Below are 24250 nucleotides of genomic sequence, written 5' to 3' on the forward strand. Positions count from 1 at the left end.
CCACCCAGGCACCGAATAGTAAGCTATTTTTAAATTACTAATTTTATGGCAGATTTTCATGGTTTTCTGCTGGGGGAGAGGGGTGGTGGATCACAGACTCCTTTGAGGATCTGATGAAATCTATACACCCTCTGCCCAGGAAAATGCTCATACCTGCCATTCTGCATCTCGTTGTATCAGGGAAGTGATCCATGGGCTGTAGATTAAGGATCTCTGTCTTGTGGGACATTTGTTTACCTGATTTGCTTCCAAATAGGACAAACACTTAAGTCTTAAGGCATAGAAGGGTAAGTTTTGAAGGAGGGAGAGAAGAAGGGGAAAAAGATCTAGACCAGAATCAGAATCTTGGGGATGGGGGCGCCTGGGTGGCTCAGTCGTTGAGCATCTGCCTTGGACTCAGGTCATGATTCCAGGGTGCTGGGATCGAGCCCCATATTGGGCTCCTGGCTCAGTGGGGAGCCTGCTTCTCCCTCTCCCTCTGCCTCTCCCCCTGCTCATGCTCTCTCTGTCTGTATCTCTGTGTCTCAAATGAATAAATAAAATCTTTAAAAAAAAAAAAAGAGTCTTGAGGATGGAGCCCAGGAATCTGTATTTTTAACACGACCTCCAGGCAGTTGTGATGATCAGATAGACGTGAGCACCTGAGGTCTGGAGGTGGTATGTCTAGGTCCTAGGGTCCAGGAGACACTGCTACTGAGTTAGCAGTGTCTTTTGAGAGTGAGGAGGGTCCTTTTGAGAGTGAGGAGGAGGGAGGGAGAGAGGGAGAAGTTCTGCTGCTCTCCCCAGTCTGATAGGCTGGAGAACAATAGAAATGATCCTGTGTTCATAATGGGAAACTGAGGTCACTGTGCCCCTGAGCCTCAGCCAGACCATTCATCCAAAACTTGAATGAGGGCACTCCAAAGCAAAAAGAACGAAGAACAGGAGTTCATCCTGTTAGGATTAGGCCTAAGAGAAAATTTCATTTGGGACACTGATGTTCAAATTCTGATATTTCTCTGTGGTTTTCCATGTTCCGTATGCCGTCTTTCCCAGCAAAGGTTAGTGTCTCCTTGATAGTCAGGATTGTTTCATGAGATTTGCTCCCATCTGAGTCAGGTGCTTTCCAAGCAAAGAAGCATTTGCCACTGAGTCAACAAATACCTATTGATCCCACTGTGTCAAGCTTAGGGTGTTTGCCTGGCCTACTGTGCCCCCATCCTGACATTCCCTCCAGAGGATCTGTTTTTCAGGGATGGCAAAGAGTAGGGGATGAGCCTGCAGTTGGGGGAAGAGCAGGAGGCGGCCTCCTCCAGACCCCAAGGCCTATAGTCAAAATCCAGGTTTACTTAAGAACCTGTTCCTTGACGCAGGCCCTGTCCCAGCCAAGACAAATGCAAGTCGTGTTTATCTTCTGCTTCCTTGGTGGTTGTGGCTTTCTGCAACAGGGACTTGGTGATACTCAGATTTAGGGTATGAGAGCCCCTGCTTGGCTCTGTCTATCCTGCCTGTGGCAGGGGACGTATCCCCTTCTCCCCCCATTGCTGTTGGCAGTGATTCCTCACCCTGTCAATGTTTTACGCAAGTATAGCCGTTTATCCAATTCGAAGAGTGAAGATTTGTGCATTCCAATGTAAAAATAAAAAATAAAAATAAAAATAAAAAATAACTTCCAGAAGGGAGGAATAGGTGAAAGTAAATGGGGAGTGGGCACAGGTAGATGAACAAGAATGGCAGAAATTAAGTATTGAAACTGGGGGATGGGGGTCATTATATTCTGTTTTTAAAAAGTAAATATTTGACATTTTCAACAATAAAAAGTAAAAAAAAAAAAAAAAAGGACTTGGAGATGTCTGTTTTCGCTTACAAATCTCCCTCCCTGATCAAGAACCTTAAAGAAACTCATACTCTTTACCCTAGTAAATTCCACTTCTGGGAATGTATCCAAATCAAATAATGAGAGATACACAGAAGGCTTCATAGTAGTGTTATTTAAAATAAGGAAAAAGTTGGACAAAACTCAGTGTTAAAGGAACTGCAGTACAGCCATTAAAGACACGGGAAAGTGCTTGTGACCAAAATTGTAAAAAAAAAAAAAGTCAGAGTACAGAACTCCAAACTGTATGATCTTCATTTTGTTTTCAGAAATGCATGTGCACGTATAGAAAAGGACTCTGTAAAGAAATGCAATTGTATGTTTGAAGTAGTGATCTCTGCTTGCTGGGCTTGCAGTCGATGTTTACTGTCATTTTAATTGTAGTCTGTATTTTCATCTTTTCCGCAATGAACATGGATTACTTTGATAATTATTTTAAAAACTGAGCAGTGCCATTTTGAAGGAAGCAGGGGGCAACGGTGGAAGAGAGAACAGATTACCGTGCAGGATCCGGCCATAGAAGAATAAGATATCAGAAGCAGAAGGAATCGTAGAAATGGTCTAAGTTCAACCTTCTCAGTAAACTGAGAACATGTGGCCAACCGGACTGGGGAAATGCCCTGACAGGAAGAAGGTCAGAGAAACAATGGACCTCACAGCCACCCGATCACCCAGTGCCTCTCCCTCTGACAGTCTTGCCCGACCCTCTCTGTCTAATGGGCCCTGCTGTCACAAAGATTACTTCGAAGGAGTGAGGTTAATGTCTGGCCTTGTCATGGCTTTCAAACCACCATGAGTTGAAAAAGAAACAGTGTGGTTCCATGGTTAGTGTCAAGTTGGCATCAGAGACGTGTTATAGCCTTTGCCAGAGTCTTCAGACATGGCCTTAGTCCATTTGGGCTGCTCTAACAGAATACTGTAGCCTGGGTAGCTTCAAGGGCAAACATTTCTTACTCATGGTTCTGGAGGCTAGGAAGTCCAAGATCAAGGTGATCAGGTGTAGGCAGATCCAGTGTCAGGGGAGAGCACTCTGTCTGGTTTGCAGATAACCTTCTCACTGTGTCCTCTCTTATACGAGACTCTGTTCCTCTTATAAGGATACTGATCCCTTCATGGGGGCTCCAGCCTCATGTCCTAATTACCTCCCAAAGGCCTCACCTCCAAATAGTATCATATCAGGGCTTCACCATATGAATTTGGGGGAGGGGGACACAAATATGCAGTCCATAACGGATATCAAAACCTTCTCTGGAGAAAGTGGGGGCAAGCAAGAACGTGCAAGGATAATTAATTATAGAGGATGGCAGAAGACCAGAAATTTGCCTACTTACATACATGTTTATGATCTGTCTCCTCCCTGCCCCATACCTGCCAGCAGACTCCCCACCACATACGCATCTGCACTCCGTGAGAGCGGCGACCGTCTCAGACACCACTGCTTCCCCAGAACTTAGCACAGAAGAGGCCCTCAGGAACCTCTTGTCGAATGAGGAATGAGTGAACACCATTTTCCTAGAATGTGGGAGACCCGACATGTTCCAAGTTAATAGTGTTTCTAGACTTTAAACATTTTAATTCCAAAAGAGCAGAATGTTTGAAAAACAATATTTTTCGGGGGCACCTGGGTGGCTCAGTCATTGAGTCTGCCTTCGGCTCAGGTCATGATCCCAGGGTCCTGGGATCGAGCCCCACGTTGGGCTCCCTGCTCCATGGGAAGCCTGCTTCTCCCTCTCCCACCCGCCCCCCGGCTTGTGTTCCCTCTCTCGCTGTGTCTCTCTCTGTGTCAAATAAATAAATAAGATCTTTAAATAAAAAAACAAAAAAACCCCGATATTTTTCGGCACTTCATGTTGATTTTGCACAACTGCAGCACGATGGTTTCAAGAGCTGTCGGTAGCAAGCACATAAGCACCAGGGGACCGCCAGGGATGGGCATATCTAGTAGAGACTGTCATGATGTCCACTCTGTCTGTTGTCTTCTGCTCCTTCCTCCACTCCTCCCTCTTGGTGTCTTTTTAATTTGGCCAATAGATATACTTTTCTCTGGGGGATATTTCTTAAATGTAGACTACCAGATCCTAGGCTTCTACTCTCTGGGGTGTACTTAGTAGGAGGATAAGTCAGAGATTGGGCAGGTTCCTGTAGCATAATTTTTTTTTTTAATTTTAAAAATCGTAGTGAAATACACTTCTCTCTCCTTCTGCCCCTCCCCCCTCAAATAAATAAACATAAATCTTAAAAAAAATAAAATTGTGATTTGGATATATGTCATATCACTGTGCATGGAAAGCAAGGAACTGTGTGCTGGACATACATACCAAATACATTGGTGTGTCTCCTTTGTCAATCTGTATGTTAGGCAGACTGTACACTTTCAAAGATAGATCATTGGGTACTTGATTTATTCGTAGAACGCTGGTTATAGTCGAGGCGTGCTGCCAGTTAATGTCTCTGATTTAACTGTCTGTCTAAGCTTGTCTTGAATGGTGAAATTCTCCAAGTGTAGCTCAGATTTGAAACAGCTGCAGCAGACCCAACCACCTTGGAGGGTGGAAATATCTATCCCCAAGTGACATGAAGTAAATTAACACATATTGAAAGGGGAATTTTCTAAGGCTAGGAATCAACCATTTTCCCAGCAAACCTCCAACCCAAGTGGGACCCAGGGGACACCAAATGAAAGGCGGCGAAAAGAAACAGACTTGGCCTGTGTGTCTCCAAAAAGCCAAATGCAGTCCGAGTGAACTGAAATGATCTGCCCAAACAGATTAGGTATATTAACACCAATTCTCAGACCTCAGAAGTGAGTCTGCCTCCTGGCAGACAACCAACACTGTCTTATTTAATTTTTAGATTTGGCTGTTAAATTTGGCCCAGTGGGAGCTTGTGTTTGGACGTATGAAGGTGGCGGATTTCAGGTGGGAAGGCCCAGGTTCCAGCTCAGTGACTTACCCGCTGTGTGAACTCGGACAGGCCATTTCACCTCCTTGAAAGTATTTTCTCACCTGTACAATGAGGGAAAACTCCTGCTCTGCTTGTCTTATGGGGAATTTGAAGATCAAATGAGACCGTGTTTGGGAACTGTGAAATCACTATGCGGATGACCAGCATAATTATGCTCACAGGCAGAACATCAAATCCCTTCTGCCTGGTTCACTCAATTCTGCATTTAATTTACACACTGTGGATTTTAACCCTCATTCTTCTTCTTTTTTTTTTAAAGGATTTTATTTATTTGAGAGAGAGAGAATGAGAGAGAGAGCGTGAGAAGGGGGATGGACAGAGGGAGAAGCAGTCTCCCTGCTGAGCAGGGAGCCTGATGCGGGACTCCATCCCGGGACTCCAGGATCTGAGCCAAAGGCAGTCACTTAACCAACTGAGCCACCCAGGCGCCCTTAACCCTCATTCTTGCAGGAAAGCCCTTTGGGGAGTATCATTTCAAGACCTGGAACTGCTATATGTGTAGTTGCCCTATTCATCTCAGAGTCCTCTGAGATAAGGAAAAGACTGGAATTATGGGGAAAAATAGACCCAGAGAGACAGTAGCCCAAGGGCACAAAGGATTGCCATCCTGCTATTCTTTCTTTCCTAGAGGACACTGACATCTAAGTCCAAAGATTCTCATCAAAAGTTAGGCTCACAGTTCCCCCAATTTTCCCCTTCTTTGCATCTTCTCCCTGTGGATGAAAATGCTGAGTTTGTGTGTTGTTATCTTGAACCCTACTGGACACAACACTTAGTAACTCTAATGATTGGGCATAAAATATATATCTGGTAAATATTTATAATAGAGGGAAATAAAATCGTTCTCTTACCATCTTAAGTTTCTGAGACTATAGCTCGAGAAACGACACGTTCACCTTATTTTCCACAAATCTGAGGTGCCATTGCTTCTAAGACCCACCATTTTTAAAAAATATTTTATTTATTTATTTGACAGAGAGAGACACAGCGAGAGAGGGAACACAAGCAGGGGGAGCGGGAGAGGGAGAAGCAGGCTTCCCGCTGAGCAGGAAGCCTGATGCGGGGCTTGATCCCAGGACCCTGGGATCATGACCAGAGCTGAAGGCAGATGCTTAACGACTGAGCCACTCAGGTGTCCCTAAGACCCACCATTTTTTACGCACTGCAAAGAGAGGAAAAGCTTTATCAGTTAAAATATGACACAGTGCTTTCTCATTGTGTCAGTTGTGATTTCACAGATGTTAAAATGTGAAAGAAATATGCACCTTAGAACAGATGAAATGCAGTGTGTTTACCTCTTCCAAAAGGTAGTTTTCTCCTTTTGGTTCTGATGCATTCTTAGATTAACAAACTTCAAAAATGGTCTCATTTTTGGTCTCTGCTCCTTGCGTTTACACGTGGTATGCAATCATGCTTTTAGGTGGGTTGAAGGGGGACATTAAATCTGTTTTTCTTATGGATACTATAGTACCAAGTACTTTGGCACTTGAATATAGATTTAGGTAAAGGCGACTCATAAAATACTTGTCAGAGCCCAAAGTACATTAATCCTGTGGTCTGTCACTTATTACAAGATTTAAAAGAGGAAGAAATGTTTAAGGGTATGGGATGCATCTATTGTGGTCTTTTTTCCTGCCACACAGTGCTTTTTATTATTTTTGTTGTTACTATTATTCTATGTAACGCTTGATTTGGCGGTTTAGTGGCTGTTGTTTAGGTTATTCTTGGTTCAGGAAAGCGACTGAACTGTGAGTTTCCCACTGCACAGAGAAATTAGGCATGAACAGGTTCAGATGATTAGAGTTGCCTGGGTGGAAATAATGATGTTTTCATAAAATGCAAGGTGGGAATTTGGAGTCTTTCTGCGCAGAAGGGAGTATGAAGAACAGGGAAATACAGCTTCTGTGACAATCCTGTGCACGTTTTTCATGGACCAGAACTTGCTCATAATTCTACTGTTGGGGACAAGAAAAACTGCACCTGTTTCTAACTCGTTCTGTAGTTACCTTCTCACCTTACTCTGGCCTATCAGGTCATTCCTTATACACAACAGCCAGGAGAGTCAACACACAGAAAAGATTTCTAAGGACTAGACCATGGCCGGGTGGAGAGGAAGGATCCAAGTCATTGTAGCTCCTGTAGGCTTCCTAACAAGCATTTGGGCACCATGATCCTTGCTCCCTGCCTGGGAGGAGGGGGGTATGGGGGCGGGGCGTGGCTGGCGTGGTACTACGTTGGCGAGCGTCGGTAGCCGTCATGCTGGGTGGGCAGCGGGTGGAAAACTATTAATGTTTGGTCACCGCTAACCCACATCTTGCCCACCTTTGTCTCCCCTGCAGTCGGAGTACCACTACGAGTACACCGCGTGTGATAGCACGGGATCCAGGTGGAGGGTCGCTGTGCCGCACACCCCGGGCCTGTGCACTAGCCTCCCCGACCCCGTCAAGGGCACCGAGTGCTGTAAGCGGTCCTGCGTCTCGCCCTTGGCCTCTGCCCCAAGCCTCCTGCCATCGGAGCCAAGCCCTCCTTGACGGTGCCGCTGGCTTAAGGAATCAGATCTTTCCCTCAGTTAGCCCTCCACCCCTTTGAGCTTTGGCGCAGGAATGTTATTTCATGGCTGCAAACTGGGTATCTAAATTTGCTTTTATTTTCATTCTTCTTTTAATTGAAATCTCATCAGGGGATAAAGGATGAGCAACTCCAGCTGTGTGCCACTCAGATCTTTCTTTTTTTTCCCAGTTTGCATCCATTTGCTTTTGTGCCTGTGCAGAGCTCTCCAATCTACACTCCCCAGCCACAGTCAGTCATTAGGAAAGACTGTGATTTGCTTTTGTTCTTGAAAAGGAAACCAGAGAAGATGAATTTCTGCAGAGACAGATCTTTAAACTGCACTGGGCATCGCCTCAGGGGATGAGAATCTTCCCCAGCAGTGGAGCTGCCTTGCAGTTGGGGAGACTGTGACCTGTCTGCAGCCCCACCCCCACCTCTGTGACTCTGTCGTCCCAACTTTTCCACAGCTGGCAGCTATTTCTCCTCCACTGTTCTTTCTAGAAATGCAAAGGGGTAACACTAGGGACTAGAGTCAAAGAATACTTGAAGATTTGGAAAGGAGATGGGGGACATTTACATTCTAAAAAAAAAAAAAAAAGCTTGCCTAGTGCCTGGTTCAGTCAGAGAGCAAGTAAATGCCTGTTAAATTAATGAGCTGATATTGCTAAGATCTGAGCAGGACCAAGGTGTGACTAATGCTAACCAAGGAGCCATCTTCAGGTAACTCGGCCAACTCAGTTGAGCTCCTCCTGTGTGCATGCCCTGTGACCCACAAAGAGACATAAGGCACAGTCTCTGCCTTCAGACACCTGCTGTCTGCTGGCAGAAGCAGACATTCATGCATCCATTCATTTCTTCAGCAAACCTTTATGGAGCCCCCGCCATGTCTGTGCCAGTCACTGAACCACTGTCCCTGGAGGAGCCCAGAGCCTAGAGGGAGGCACACATCAATACGATGTGTTAATATGAGATGCAGAAGAATGGGAGTTATGGATGCTTAGGGATCAGGAAGAGCAAACTTGGGCAAAAAGTTTGCAGGTGGAAAAACACCAGACACATTCAGGGAAGAACATGTGGTCTGGGGCAGGGGCAACACAAGGAAGGTGACGGAGAGGGCTGCGGCGGAGAAAAGCCTGTAGGGGGAGATCAAGCTGGAAAATTAGGTTGAGGGAAAATTATGGAAGGCTTTGAATGCTTGGCTGAGAGCTTAATTCTATAACCAAAGAGGAGTGCATAATAGTACGTATCAGTGTTTTAGAAAGAGACCTCAGACCACAGAATGAGCAAAAAACCGGAAACAGGGAACTAGTTAGGGGGACCCTGCAGTGGTTGAGCTAATAGGCATGAGAATCCCGACCATCATGGTGGCAGTGGAACTAGAAAGGAGACAGAGGCCAGAGACTCAAGGCAGGAAATTCGTGGCTGAAGGGCTGGGCACCGTTCAGAGGGGTCAGCACGAGAGGCCATGGTCTCCTCCACTGGAGAGCTCTCAGAATGGCCGAGGCTTTCCCTTAGCAACTGTCAGGGACAAGCCCAAAGTCCCTCAGCAAGGCAGAGTTCCCACAGCCCTAAATCTTTTTTTTTTAATAACAGCTTTATTGAGATATAATTTGTATGTCATAAAATTCACCCCTTGAAAGTGTAAAGTCCAGTGTTTTTTTTTGAATAATCACAGTTGTACCACCACTATCTAGCTTCACAATATTTTCATCACCCCCAAAAGAAATATCACATCCACGAGCAGTCTCTCCCCATGTTCCCCTGCCCAAGTCCCTGGCACCACAAATCTGCTTTCTGTCTCTGCGTATTTGCCCATTTTGGACATTCCATATACATGGAATCATACAAGATGTGCCGTGGTTCTAAATCTCCATGGGGCAAACTCCTAGATCTCGATCCTCTGTTTCCCCTTTTAGGGTGCCCACAAGCCGCCCACTTCTTCTGGAGTGGCAGCAGCCTCACCACCCTGCCCTTATCCCCGCTCTGTGTTCCAGCCTTCTCCTGCAAAGCTGGGGAGTTTCTGGACATGAAGGACCAGTCCTGTAAGCCGTGCGCCGAGGGACGCTACTCCCTCGGCACGGGCATCCGGTTCGACGAGTGGGATGAGCTGCCCCATGGCTTTGCCAGCCTCTCAACCAACATGGAGCTGGAGGACAGCACCACTGAGTCCATGGAGAACTGCACTGCGTGAGTGCCTCTCCCCCTCCCCTCCCCTGTGCTGGGCTGGGGAGGATGGAAACGAGGGAGCCAAGGAGCCAAGGGCAGGCTGGAGCAGCTTCCCACAGGACTGTTGGACATGACGCCCACCTCAGCCCACTCTTACTGATCCAAACTTACCGGTGACTGACAGGCGCTTGTGAGAGGATAATAGGTGGATAAGGTGGACAAGGGTTAAATGGCCCGGTTCACTTAAAACAAAACCTAGTTGGATTTCCACCATGGGATTTTGGATCGGCGATAAACTTCCTCAACTTGATTTCAACACAATGTGCAAAGCGTTAGGGATCTTCCTGGCTTTGGTGCTAACTTCTAAAACTGATCAGCCCAACTGGAGTTTATAGGGTTGGGGGGGGGGATAGTCTAGGACCAGAGCTTTGGTCAGTGGCGGTCCAAACCCCTTGAAACCCCGGGGACCTGAAAATTTTCCAGCTCAGAAAGTGATCTTTTCAGTACTTGAAAAGCTCAGCCCCAGGTTCTGTGGGAACTGGTGAGCTATCCTTATCATATCTTTGGATTTTTAATTCCGGGGACAGAAATTAAAGGATGCGCCTTTTATGTGTCAGGCACTGTTCTGGATGCTTTCCCTATATTACTTTCTATAGTCCTCTCAAGAACCCTCTGCAGTTGGTATTATTGTTCCCTTTACACAAATGAGGAACTGGAGGCTCAGAGAGGTTAAGTGACTTGTCCTTTTTTATCCAGCTTAGAACCAGTGATACTGGAATTCAGACCCAGTCCCAAGCTTTCTACTGCCCTGTGCAGACACTCTCAAATAACATGTAGCATACGCAAGGCAATGCTGGGTTCTTACGGAAGAATTGTGAAGGGATGCACAGATGGAAAAGACAGTCACCCACTGCTCCTTGTTAAATATTGACAAAGAAGATGAGAGAAGGGCCACCTGGGTGCCTCAGTATTAAGCATCTGACTCTTGATTTCAGCTCAGGTCACGATCTCAGGGTTGTGAGACTGAGCCCCACGTCGGTCTCTGAGCTCAGCATGGAGCCTGCTTAAGATTCTCTCTCTCCCTCTGCCCCTTCCCCTTTAAAAAAAAAAAAAAAGAAGATGGGAGAAAAGTATATGAAAGTTGCTCTTATACCCAAGCAATCAAAAGGATAAAAAGAAATTAATAATTGTTTACACTTGTATTACACTTGGAGTTCTAAAACTGGGACCAATGTCTCCCGTTCCTACACTTAAATAGAAGTACCATTATTGAGAAAAAAAAAAAAGGAAGCACCATTATCAGAGCCAGGCAGCAGGCATTTTATGGTCCAATTTTAAGGTCACTTTAGAGTTTAATATTATGTGTCAAAATCATTGGCATGACCAGGTTGTCAGCAGATATAAAGCCAGAGAGGATTAAAGCTGAAAGGGGACCCATTTGCTTCCTAATAGAGAATGCGATTGACCTCAAACAAGGTGCAGGCCTGGCTCACTCAGTCAATTCTTACCCACACGAAGAAAGGGTTTCTCTCTCTCTGGGGACCTCCCTGAGAGTCCAGAAATCATTACCACTCAGCAAGACAGGATGTGGGCCGGTTAATAACAACTGTGTTTCCACAGCACAGAGGGCTTCAGGGCCTGGATCTTAAGGCAGCCCGAGACATCCCCGGGAGTGGGGGGAAAAGGATGTTTCTCCTCTGTAGAAACAGAGAGGGAATGGGCACCTAGAGAGGCTTTGTGATTTCCCCACTGCCCTCAGAAAGGCGGGAGTGGGGCTAGTACCAAGGTACCGCGGGCCTGGCTTTCTTGCTCAACTGTGTGTTTACCTGAATCCATGCCCACCGCCTCCAACCTGACCAGAGCCCGCCTCCTGCCTGTTCTGCCTCCGGTACCCCCCTTCCCCGCAGAGAGTCTCTGCTTCCACTCCAGCCTCTGCCGGCTTCTGGGCCACCAGCAGCCAGACCCATCTACTTAAAACATAGATCCAACCACAGTACTTCCCTGCTCAAAACTCCAGATTCCACGGATTCCTGTTTTCTGGGAATAAAATCCAATACTCTGCCACAGCCTGCATGGCCCTGCCTGGTCTAGCCTCTGCCTTCTGCCCATTTCTCTGGCTTCACTCAAGTTACCTTCCCTCTAGCTTACTAGGGCTCCAGCCATGCTGGCAACCATGCTCTTTCCCTCCTGGGTCTTAGTTTTTTGTTTCTTTTAAGATTTTATTTATTTATTTATTTATTTGAGAGAGAGAGAGAGAGAGAGAGAACACGCATGCATGAATGAGGGGAGGGGCAGAGGGAGAGGGAGAGAATCTCAAGCAGACTTCAAACCCAGTGAGGAGCCTGACGCGGGGCTCCATCTCACGACCCCGAGATCATGACACGAGCCAAAATCAAGAACCGGACATTCAACCAGCTGAGCCACCCAGGCACTCCCCACCTGGGTCTTTGGACACACTCTTCTCCCGCTCTTCTGGCCAACTCCGGCTTCACCCTCAGCTCTCTGCCTAAATGTCACTTCTGGGGAGATGCCGGCCCTGGCCCCATAGATTCCCATTACATACACACTCTTGCACCATCTTATGTTTCTCTTTATGGCACTTATCAGACTAATTACTATGTGATTAGTTGTGTGATTAGTTAAGTGTCCTAATCACTTCTGTGCCTCAATTTCCTCATCCTAAAAAAAAAAAAAGTGATAAACACGGTATTCTTCTTATAGGTTGTGGTAAGGATTAAATGAAATGATCCGTGTGAAGAATTTGGAGCAATGCCTGGCTGGAAATCAATGAACACATGTTGTTATTATTGAATGTGAAATGATCTTCACCAGAGACAGCTCTGACAAAACCCAGAATCATGATGCCTTGTGCAAATGTAGCCCACTTATGGCATCCTTTTGATTATTCATCTCACTTTGGGAGTTATTTATAGATAATGCCATGAAGCACATCAGCATTAAGTGTTGTCTCTTAACAGGAGAAATCAGTACCATTAAGTTAGTTGGGGTGTCTGGGATGAGCTCGGTTTAGGCATTTTGGATATGCTTCCATTTGAGAATTACACTATGGAAGAACTGAAGTACATGTTATCATTCTAACACACGCAGGGGGAAACCAGTAGACTAACTGGAGGTCCCCTTCACTGGCCATTGTTAATAATTGCCTGGGCTCACAGAGTCTGTCAGCCAGCCAGGAGGACAGACAATAAGAAGAATTAAATAAATTAAAGAGGAATTAGAATATGATCGGAGGAGGAAGCCGGATTGCAGATAAACTAAAGAAAAGATGCTGAACCCTGCTAATAATCAAGAAAATAAGATTTAAAGCCCAAGGAGCTGCTCTCTCCTACCATATCACCTTGGCAACAACTTTACAGTCTGACCATTCCAAATCTGGGAGCATGTGGAGCAACAGGAACTCTCTCACCTGCCAGTGGGCGTATATCAGTAGGAACCACTTTGGAGAACAGTGTGGCAGGAGCTGGTAAAGTTGGAGGTTCACATGCCCTCTAACCCAGCATCCCCCTCAGACATGCATACAAGGAGAGGAACAAGAATGTTTCGAACAGGAGTGTGTACAATGGCAAAAAAAATGGAAACAATCTAAAAGTCGATCAGTGAGTAATAGGTAAATAAATATGGTAGGCAAAATTAGATAGTAGCAAAAATGAAGAAAGAGCTTCACGTGCGGATATGGATGAATCCCACAATCATTATATTGAAACAAACAAAAAGAGCAAGTTTCAGAACACATAAGTATGATGCCATTTACATGAGGTTTAAAAACATGCAAAAGCACGATCATAGAACATATTGTTTAGAAATAGCTGTATAATTAGTAAAGGGTAAAGAACCACGTGGAGATGATAAGCACCATATTCCAGAAAGTGGTTACTTGGCTGAAAGGAGTAGGTGGTAGTCAAGGGCTTGAGATTCACTGGGTGTACACCAAGGCTTCTGCTGTATTGTATTTCTTTCTCTTTTTTTCCCAAAGATTTTATTTATTTATTTGACAGAGAGAGCACAAGCAGGGGGAGAGGAGCAGAGGGAGGAGCGAGGGAGAGGGAGAAGCAGGCTCCCTGCCTCCCCTCAGGCGCCCCCTCTGTATTGTATTTCTTAAGCACAGTAGTGGTCTTTAATCTTTCATAGTATGTATAAGTGAAGTAAAAAAAAGCTGTGGCTATGAGCAGAGAATCGGTGAGAGCTCAGGGTGCACATAGCAGAGGTCGGTAGAGTCAAGGAGGACTTCTCAAATGAGGTGACATTTATTCTAAGACACGAGTAGGAATTAAACAGAGAGAGGGAGGGGCTCCTGAGTGGCTCAGTTGGTTAAGCGTCTGACTCTTGCTTTCGGCTCAGGTCATGATCTCAGGGTCCTGAGATCGAGCTCCATGTGGGGCTCTGCGCTAGCTGTGGAGCCTGCTTAAGTTTCTCTCTCTCCCTCTCCCTCTGCCACTCCTCCTCCAATACATAAATAAATAAATAAACAAACAAAGGAAGAAATGCTGGCGTGCTGGAGTCTAGAGAGTGGGTGAGGATTTGTGCCCTGTTCTGAGGGCAGCAGGGAAGTGGCATGGTCAGATTTTTGCTCTGGAGGACCTCTGCAGCCGCAGTATGGAGGAGGGATTGCAGGAGGCAGGACTGGATACAGGGAGGCGAGATAGGGGCTGGTTCAGAGCTGGGCGGTGGGGGGTGCAAGGAAGAGGGAGAGCCCGGGGCAGGGTTGGACCAAGTTGAAAGATATTTAGAAAATGAAATCACAAGACTAGATTGATCGTCTCTGAGGTGCTCTGGCCTTCCTTCTTCCCAGTTACCAGTTACATGCAGCATCTAAAAGTGGGCACTTCCAGAAAAACAGGTGGGCTAGACTGGATGGACTCTTGGGTTCTGAAGACCAGCAGTGTCTGCTGACTTTCTCTGACAGCTCTGGAGTTAGGCAGACCTGGGTTTGAGTCTCAGCCCTGCCACTTGCTGGCTGTGGGACATCAGGCAAGGCATCCACCTAGCCTCAGTTTCATCATCTATTAAATGGGAAAGAAAAGAAGTCATGAATACTAAACATGTAGTTCAGTACCTGGGAGATAGTAAGCAACCAATAAACGCTACCCAGCTCCCCCTCACAACACCTGTCACCTATCTTCTGGATGGTCCTGTATAATGTGGGGGCGCACCTACCTGTCTTCCTTGTGTCAGCTGTGTCTCTGGGCTCCTTGATCTGGAGGTCATTCTTGTTCATGTCTAAATTCCCATTTGTGAATCACAAGTCTGGAGTTCCTCAGAGACCCAGCAGGACATGAGACCTGCACTTTGCACAAAGCACGGTGGGCCGTGCCCCTACCGGTGAACTTGGCTCCTGTTCCCTCACAGGTCCAAGTGGGTTCCCCTGGGTGACTACATCTCCTCCAACACAGACGAATGCACAGCCACGCTGATGTACGCCGTCAACCTAAAGCAGTCCGGCACGGTCAGCTTCGAGTACTACTACCCAGACTCCAGCATCATCTTTGAGTTTTTTGTAAGCCCCTGGCCACGGGGGAGGATGGGAGGTAAAGACTCTCCAAGGCTCAGATGCATTGACAGGAATCACAAGCATATTTCTGGTTGGGGATTTTCCTCAGTGGTCTTCCCTCTGGAGAGAACTGTGGACAAAATGAGCTGAGACTTCCAGAGGCGAGGAGAAAGGCAGAAGGTGGGGGGCCTCTGAAAGGGAAGAGTAGGGTCCAGGAGACCCCAGGCGTTCTGCCCGCACAGACATGAAAACAGCATGCAAAGGCTTCTGGGTTACAAGTTCCCTCTTTGGTGTTGATGCCCTGATGTTTTGTGTGTAACTAGCTCCCGCCCTACTTCAAGGCTCATGTGTTCTGAGCTCAGTCCCTAAAGGAAACTGGCAGCTTTTCTCCCATAAGAAGGGCCCTCTGGATGGCCGTGACAGCATGGCGGGGCGGGGGGTGGTGGTAAGGAAACCATTTTCTTGGAAAGCTGAGACTCTCTTCCCAAACTCCTGCCTCCTCAGGTTCAGAATGACCAATGCCAGCCCAATGTAGATGACTCCAGGTGGATAAAAACCACAGAGAAAGGATGGGAATTCCACAGTGTGAGTATTGTACCAGCCTCCCCGGAGCCTTTCCTGGGGATACCAGCAAAGGGGCCATGGGCTTTTCCTCCAAGGAGAGCTTCTTCCCAGTCTGGAATCCCACCCCTCTGTCCCTAAAGGGCAGGCATCTGACCTGAGGAGGATGCCATAGTTTCTGTCCTCTTGAGTTGACAGAGTATGGGTGTGAGATGACTTGCACCCATGGCCTGACCCCAAGGATCAGCAGCTTGCCAGCTCTAAGGGCCAGGTCTTCTGGGGATCGGGTGTGGATACAAAGAACCAGAGAAGAATGAGGGAACTCCTCTCACCCCTCCTGTCAGTACCTTCAGGCTTCCTTGTGGGTCTCACCTTGGAGATACTCGCGGTATATGTGGGTGAGGGAGGGACACGAGAGGGTGGTAAGAGGAGGCTTCAAAGCAGAGAGGAGCTAAGCTGAGCTGGGAGAAAGGGCAAAGCTGAGGAAGTCCAGGGAGGGGATCAGAAAAGGTGCAGCCCTGCAGAGGGTAAAGGGGACGGGTCCCCACCAGAGGCTAATGTGATGAATTAGGGATCTCTGTCTTCCTGGTTGTGGCATTAGGTCGAGCTAAACCGAGGCAATAATGTCCTCTATTGGAGAACCACAGCCTTCTCAGTGTGGTCCAAAGTCTCCAAGCCTGTGCTGGTGAGAAACATCGCCATAACAGGTACCGACAGGGGGGCGGGGCCTGGGGCCTCTTGCTGACTTCCTGACTCTGCGGGCACGGTGGGGGTCAGCCCCCAGGGGGCTCAGTCTCCAGGCTCAACCCCTGCTTTTCCATGCTGTTCTTCCTCCCTAGGGGTGGCCTACACTTCAGAATGTTTCCCCTGCAAACCTGGCACATATGCAGACAAACAGGGCTCTTCTTCTTGTGAACTTTGCCCAGCCAACTCCTATTCAAATAAGGGGGAAACTTCCTGCCACCAGTGTGACCCTGACAAATACTCAGGTGATGTTTCTGAGGGCGGATAGAATTTGGTGGTGGGGGGCGGGTACCAACAAACACGGGGAGAAACAGGAAGGAGAACCATCCTTCTGGCCACCCCTGCTTTCTGGACGCTGGAAGCACCCTGCTGATCCATACTCCACCGATCACTCTGGAAGCAAATATGAGATCGTTCAGCAAGTAATTAGTGAGGCTCTACTATCTGCCAGGTCTTATTCCAGGTGCTTGGACTACATCAGCGAACAAAATAGACAAAGTTCACTACCTTCATGGAATTTACATTCTGGTGTGGGGGGGGAGGTGAGACAGACAATAAACAGTAACGATAATAAATATATAATAAATTATAGTATGGTAGACAGTAAAACATGCAGGGTGCTGTGGCAAAAAGAAAAAGTAGCTCAGGGGTAGAGGGATTAGGAAAGCTAGGGAAAGGGGTTGCAATTTTTTTTCCCCCTAAGCAGTGAAATTTGTAAAAATGAAACCTTATATAAGATTATAATTATAAATAATAGATACAGTAAATAAAAGGTATACATTTATATAGTTTAATTCATAACAATTATTATCAAAGTTAGGTTAGAAGAGCCATGAGGCTGTATCGATGCGTAAAATATTTTTTTAAAGATTTCATTTATTTATTATTTGAGAGAGAGTTGGCGTGGGGGGAAAACAGAGGAAGAGGGACAAGAATACTCTTTGCGGTGCAGAGGCAGAAGCCGGGCTCGATGCCACAACCCTGAGATTATGACCCGAGTCAAAACCAAGAGGCAGACGCTTAACCAACTGAGCCACCCAGGCACCCCGATGAGCAAAACATTTTGCTAGCAAAGACTAAAGCTGGAAGTTACAATCTTTTATCAGCCTGATCATCCACTGAATTCAAAGAAGGCCTTTTCAGGAAATCCAGGGTTCCTTGGAACATAGTATAAAAGCCAGTGTTCTGGAGCCACCCCTCCTTGCATGCTCTCGCGCCCGTGCTCTCTCTCTCTTTCTCTAAACCAACAAACCAACAAACCAGTGCTCTGGGGGAAAATAAGGGGACAGGTGTAACAGCCTGTGGCTACAGTCTCTGAAGAGCTTCCTAAAGCATCCCAACTTAAGAAACAGAACCTGGTCATTTGAGGGAATCCCGGGGCAGCAGGGCTCTGGTGTAAAGTGGGCAGTCCCCCCAGAGGACTCTCTGCCCAGGCAGCCCATAACTATTCCATTTCTCCTTTCTTACACAGACCCACATACACACCCCAGCTCAAGGCTCTCCCTCAAGCAGACCCTCAAATCTGTCCACAGACACACCTGTCCTTCACGCAGGCGTTACACGATGTGTTTGCTCGGCCAAGACCAGCCACTGACCCTGTGAACCGCTTATTTTTATACTACTTCTAAAACAAAAGTCCTATTTATCCACACAGATCTTGCCAAATGAGTATAGTTTTCAGCAAGAACAGGAACGTTTAGATCTTGAGGGAAATTTTTAATCTATAAGTCTAAATTCCTGTTTTTCCACTTGAAGTTCTTATTCTCCTTCCCTGCTCTATCAGTGAATGGCAGCCCTTGTTTGTCTTGTCTCCAGCTGCCTTTCCAGCCCAGCAGTTGTACAAGGGTTTGAGTGGCAAGGTGGTTCTAGAAAAACCACCTGGGAATGTTTTGATCAACTTTCTGTGTAAACTGATCGTTATCCAGAGAGCTGTTACAAAAGTGTTGGGTTGGGAGTCTGAGTTCTTGGAGTCTGTTTTCCTTCTGCCCCCCATTTCTCAATCCACCTCCTTTGTTGGAAAGTGAGTTTTCACCATGACTTGACTCTTCCAGACTACAGGGTCCATGGGAGACTAGGGAAATGCAGAGAGATTTGATCAGATCCTATGATGGAATGTGCATAAAGGGAGGGACAGAAGACCCTGTGAGCATTTAGTCATCCGTTTACGAATAAGTCCCGAGTGCCTGCCAGGTGCCAAGGCTTGGGCTTGGTGATAGAGTTGGAGCTGGTGCCTGCCCTCCGGCTTAGGTCGGAAAGTGGGAATGTGGTTATACTTAGGTTATTACACCTAAGTGTAATAACTGCATGGTGCAGCAGCTGCTGGGATAGGGTCTCTGAGTGTAGCGCACAGTAGAGGCAAAGAAGGGGCGTGGCCAGTCCTCTACGGGGAGGGAGGAAAGGCTTCAGTGGCAGTGGTCTTGAAAGATGAGTTGGTGGTTTGATGGATATTCTGGAAAGAGTGTAGACAAAGCCAGAAGGCATGGGGATCTTGGAGAAACTCAGCATGGCAGGAGCTGACTTGGAGAGGACTAGCATCCAAGACTAAGAAGTGGGCAGGGAACAGACCACGGACCGGCCCTTCTTTGCCATTGCTAAACATTGGGGATTTGATCGTGTCAGCAGTGGGGGCCGTTCAAGAATTTTAAGCTGGGGAGTCCAGAGATTTTGCAACAGGCGCCATTGCTGGTATCCACTGAGATGGAGCTAATGGGACTGCAGGTGTTAAGGACAAAGGCTTGACTAAAAGCATCTTTCTTATTGATACCTAAAATGTGATCGTCATGAAGAATCCTTTGTGCTACGTTCAATATTAGGGATTCATTTCCTAGTACAATAACATGGGGTTTAAGAGCATGGACTCCAGAACTAAACTACTAAGGTTCAGATCCCTGCTCCACCACTGACTAGCTCTGCCACCTTGGGCAAGTCACTTGTCTGTGCCTCAGTTTCCTCATCTTAAAAAGGGAATGGCAATAATCATGTCTACCTCATAGTGTTGTTGTGCAGATCAATTGAGCACTACAGATAAAAGATTTAGAACAGTGCCTGGCATGTAGTAAGCACTAATTTTATCACAGCTGAACCTTGAACAGTACAGGGACAGTAACTTGACTCTCCAGAAACTTTACTAATGACCAGAAGCCTTACCGATAAACAATTGATCAATACACATTTTGTATGTTTTATGTATTATATACTGTATTCTTACAATAAAAGAAGCTGGAGAGAAGAAACTGTCATTAAGAAAATCATAAGGAAGAGAAAATACATTTATAGTACTGTATTGTGTATGTATATATAATATATATATATTGTATATATAATCCACATATAAGTGGACCCTCCCTGTTCAAACCTGTGTTGTTCAAGGGTCAGCTGTGTTTATTTACGTTAAGGTTTGTTCCAGCTGTCCTCTCTTAATATGAAAGTACTCTTAGCATAGGTAACAGCAATAACAAGTCACTTGGATAGTACTTTACAATTTACCAAACGTTTTCTCGCTTATTACTCACAGCAGAGTGCAGGAGTGAGCTCCCTGTTTATGAAAGAATAAAGGGCATCGCAGAGAGGTTGAGGGATTTGCCTGAGTCTGGGATGGTATCTGAGCTGGGCCAAGCATTCATTAGATGCTTCAGTCCTCAGGGGGAATGTTTTCCTTTGATGAAATGGATCTGAATGAGAGGACATTGTACACCTGGGGGTGGGGCGAAGTCCTGAAAGGAGGAGGAGGGTTCAGAGAGAGAAGCCCGAGCCCTCATGATAAACTTTATCTTCTTACAGTTTTGCCCCTGGGGCTGACGTTAGAGGAATCACTTTTCACTCCCTTGCCCCCAAACATCTAGGCAGATCTTTCAAACTTGACCAGTACCCAACTTCAACACCTTGATGAGACCTGAGCTAGGGAAGTGAGGTCCAGCTCAGCATTTGGGTTAATCATTTATTAAAACTGTGTTAACAATTGTCAAATATGTAAACAGCTGGACCACTTTTGCTGAAACCTGGAGCTAGGGTATCAGGTTGAGCAAATATTTGACAAGCAGAGAAAGGTCCTTGTGCAAAATGTACTTTCTAAAGTGGAACTTGCAACTTGCTAGATCCTATATGCAGGGTTCTGGGAATTGGTGTGTTTTCAGCATCTCCTTCCAAATTCCTCCTGGCCCAGCTTGTCAAAAGCTGGAATCCCTGGATCCCTCTCTGCTGAATGAGGCCTTCTGCTTATTTTTTTATTTATTTTTTTTTAAAAGATTTTATTTATTTATTTGAGTGAGAGAGAATGAGAGACAGAGAGCATGAGAGGGAGGAGGGTCAGAGGGAGAAACAGACTCCCTGCTGAGCAGGGAGCCTGATGTGGGACTCGATCCCGGGACTCCAGGATCATGACCTGAGCCGAAGGCAGTCGCTTAACCAACTGAGCCACCCAGGCGCCCGAGGCCTTCTGCTTATTAACCAAGTCAATGAGCTGAGAAGACTCCCGCTCTTTCTCAGGCAGAAGCTCCCTCTTGCCCAGGCTAATAAGACGGGAACAGGAGAAGTGTGGGAACACGCAGTTGAGGGAGCTCCCCAGGGCAGGCCAACAAGCTGTAACTAGGAGATTCCCTGACCTAGGAACTTATTTGGTGCCTCGGAAAGAAGAAAGGATCAGTTGAGAAATAAGCCTTAACTGGAAAGGAGAGAAAGAAACTTTCAATCCTTATTTAAAATCCCATGACAGGGGACGCTGGGTGGCTCAGTCGGTTGAGCGTTGGACTCTTGACTTTGGCTCAGATCGTGATCTTGGGATCGTGAGGTCGGGCTCTGCGCTTAGTGGGCAGTCTACTTGAGATTCTCTCTTTCCCTGTCCCTCTGCCCCCTTCCCCTGCACTCTCTCTCTCTCTCAAATAAATAATCTTTTTTAAAAATCCCATGACAGTTACCAAATAAAAATAATTCCCACAAACACAGGTAGTAATAGTGACCGGCATTTCCTGAGTCCCTACTTCCAATGCACCAGGGATGTGCTGGCTCTGGTAAGGTAGATACTATTATTCCTGCTCTACGGGTGAGAGCACTACGGTTCAGAGAGGTTCAGTAACTTGCCTAAAGTGACACAGCTGCTAAGTGAAGCAGGATCCAAACCCGGATCTGTCTGCCTTAAAATCTCATTCCCCTCTCTCACATGGCCTGCCAGGTAATCTGTGGAGAGAGGAGGGTGCGCTCATATCTGATGCCTGCCTGCAGGTGACACAGCAGTCACCTTAGAGATGGCGGTGACAGCAGTAGTGATGGTATTTCACTGGTACTCTACACAGCAGTGGTTTTCATCCCGGAGAAAATAAATTCCCTGGTAATTTTAAGAAATTTATTTGCATATGGGACGCTGGGGTGGCTCAGTCGGTTAAGCGTCTGCCTTCGGCTCAGGTCATGATCCCAGGGTCCTGGGATCGGGCCCCGCGTCGGGGGGGGGGTCCCTGCTCAGCGGGGAGCCTGCTTCTCCCTCTCCCTCTGCTGCTCCCCCTGCTTGTGCGCGCACGTGCGCTCTCTCTCTGACAAATAAAATCTTAAAAAATAAAATAAAAAATAAACAAACACCACTTTAAAAAATTTATTTGCACAAATTGTGTATATTTGCTGGATAGAGGAAACAGGTCTTTTTTCAAGTTCTCAAAATGTTTGTAATTCCAAAAAGGTGAAGTCCATGGCTTTAAAGAGGGATACGCTGAAATAGTTCTTGCCATCCAGGCATTCATAGGGTTAAAGCAGAGCTAACATACACAGAGTAGAATAAATATAATGATAGTTGATACCTTTTTTATTAGGAACAGGTCAAGGGTTAGAGATAGTAGCAGGATGCTTGGGGGTGGGGAAAGTGGAAAGAACGCTATGTCTTAAGTGGAGTCAGAGGAAATTACGACCTCATTTGTGGAGGATGGGTGCACGGAGAAGGGGGAATTCCGAAGGTGGAAGGCCTTCATTGGAGGCAGATATTAAGAGAAGATGCAGAGAAGGAATTGCAATAAGAGTATGAAGGCACTGTCCCAAGCTTTCCTATGTTTTGCTTTAATCCTTCAAGAGTAGAAAAACCACCTACACAGTCAGGATTCCGAAGCACCTGGAAGGCGGCGGGTTTCAAGAACTTGTGTTAGTGGTGGCTAGCCTGCAAGATCCTCGTTCCAGCTGCCCGCCCTCCTCACTGATCTGCTGGCCGGTCCCCTTCCTTATGCCCTGCCCCACAGTGTGGGACCAGTGGCTTCTCATAGCACCAGGGAGAGGTGCAAAGGGGATGTGTGAGCGGGGCCTTGGGGACTGGAAGCGGAGCAGAGGGAACGGCGGGTGTGCTGGATTTTCTACTTCCCCCAGTACCTGTGTTGTGTTGTAGCCCAGGGTCTTGGGGGTCCTAGGGTCATGAGCAAGTGGTCAAGAGCTCTGCTCTCTTATGTAACTTCACCTATTTGTCCTTACTTTTGCAATTTAGAAAAGGGATCGTCCTCCTGCAAAGTGCGCCCAGCCTGCACCGACAAAGATTACTTCTATACTCACACAGCCTGTGATGGCAACGGAGAGGTGGGTAGCACGGTCCGGGAGCCCCTTTGCCCGCTCCTTGGGCTTTACCACATTTGGAGTTCCAGAGGTCAGTGGGACCAGCGCCGGAGAAAACCCCACAGACCTCCACAGTGACCCTCGGAGGGGGACGGCGGGGTGGGGGGCAAAACGAGATGGCCTCATTCATTTTCAGGTCAGAAACTGGTTTTGCCACATTTGTTCCGCTGCTTATTCACATGTGCTCTGTTGCAAAAAGCCATTGCGTTTTCTTTTGCTTGGTTTCTTCTGTTCGCTTAGCCCCTCTGGGCCATGACTGCCTGTCCATGCCCACTTATTTCCTCATGGAACTCATCAGACCTGTCCCCTTGGCGCTGCTTCTGCCGGCTGGCCGAGGGAATTAATTCCTACTTCCTGGCTCTCTAGAGAATGGGCTGACTGTTCGGTCTCTGCTGGTTCCTTCTTTCCCCCAGGCTTTCTGCCTCAGAAAGACTTTCCTTTGTAGTCTGCATCACCTCTGAGTCAGCAGGCGTGATTTGAGTATGAATGCTGTGCCAGGCCTTGTGAGGTGAGGAAGGCTCCTGCCCTCAGGGAGCTCACAGTCCTGCCAGGGAAGGTGAGGGACAAGAACAGGAGGAGGATGTGCAGGGGACTGAGGGAAGCCGGGAGAGGAGTGACCAGGACTGGGGGGCCAGGGAAGGCCTTTCAGAGGAGGTCATGTGTTCATTTCAACAGTCAGTGACGGTGCCAGGCACCCCGCATAGAGCAGTTAACCAAACGGGGAGAACATCTACTTTCATGGAGCTTAATTCTTGCTGGAGAGCAAGTGGAAAGAGAGACAACAGGTAAACCACAAATTAGAGTATATCAGATGGCAGGAAGTGGAAGCAAAACATTAAAAAAGGATCAGGAGACAGAATGACAGAGGGTGGCGATGCTATTTTAGAGAGGGTTGGAATGACATTTGAGGACGGAACATTTGAACAGAGACCCGAGTGAGACGAGTGGCGGCCACAGCGCTTTCCAGGCAGAGCGCACAGCAGGTGTGGAGGAGGGCAACTGGTGCCCAGCGGATTCGAGGAACAGCAGAAAGTGAGCTGGGATGGCTCTGGGGCACAAGTGGAGGGATTTGTCTTAGATCACATATTATGGATGAATTGTCTGTATCCCTAAACCACAGCCTCTCAGGAAGATAGGAGTTGGGAAATCTGCATTCGGCATTAAGCATAGGCTTGGCTATTAGGATGCATAAGCGTTTGCTGGTTGGATGGCTGGATGAATTCTCCTTTTGCCAAATAAGCATGGGATAAAGTCCGGTCCTTAGCAGTGATTGTTTTTCATAATCATCTCTTACTCCCCACCCTCCCCCACCTCTCTCCCCCAGC

At 47.0% G+C, this 24250-nt stretch overlaps 1 protein-coding gene across 3 annotated transcripts in view; it reads left to right on the forward strand.

Annotated features, from left to right (window-relative positions):
* Window positions 1–24250, forward strand: part of ELAPOR1 (endosome-lysosome associated apoptosis and autophagy regulator 1) — a 65355-nt gene that overhangs the window by 24257 nt on the left and 16848 nt on the right. The window contains exons 2-8 of one of the 3 annotated variants that reach the window (XM_021690036.2): window positions 7159–7279; window positions 9364–9556; window positions 14903–15050; window positions 15549–15629; window positions 16207–16312; window positions 16445–16594; window positions 22801–22889. In XM_021690036.2, the coding sequence (XP_021545711.2) occupies window positions 7159–7279; window positions 9364–9556; window positions 14903–15050; window positions 15549–15629; window positions 16207–16312; window positions 16445–16594; window positions 22801–22889 (888 nt within the window). Of the gene's footprint in view, window positions 1–7158; window positions 7280–9363; window positions 9557–14902; window positions 15051–15548; window positions 15630–16206; window positions 16313–16444; window positions 16595–22800; window positions 22890–24250 lie in introns of those variants that run through there. The other 2 variants (XM_044914087.1, XM_044914086.1) reach the window with 2 other exon arrangements.

Source organism: Neomonachus schauinslandi, chromosome 4 (assembly GCF_002201575.2).
Source record: "Neomonachus schauinslandi chromosome 4, ASM220157v2, whole genome shotgun sequence".
Classification (NCBI taxonomy): Eukaryota; Metazoa; Chordata; class Mammalia; order Carnivora; family Phocidae; genus Neomonachus; species Neomonachus schauinslandi.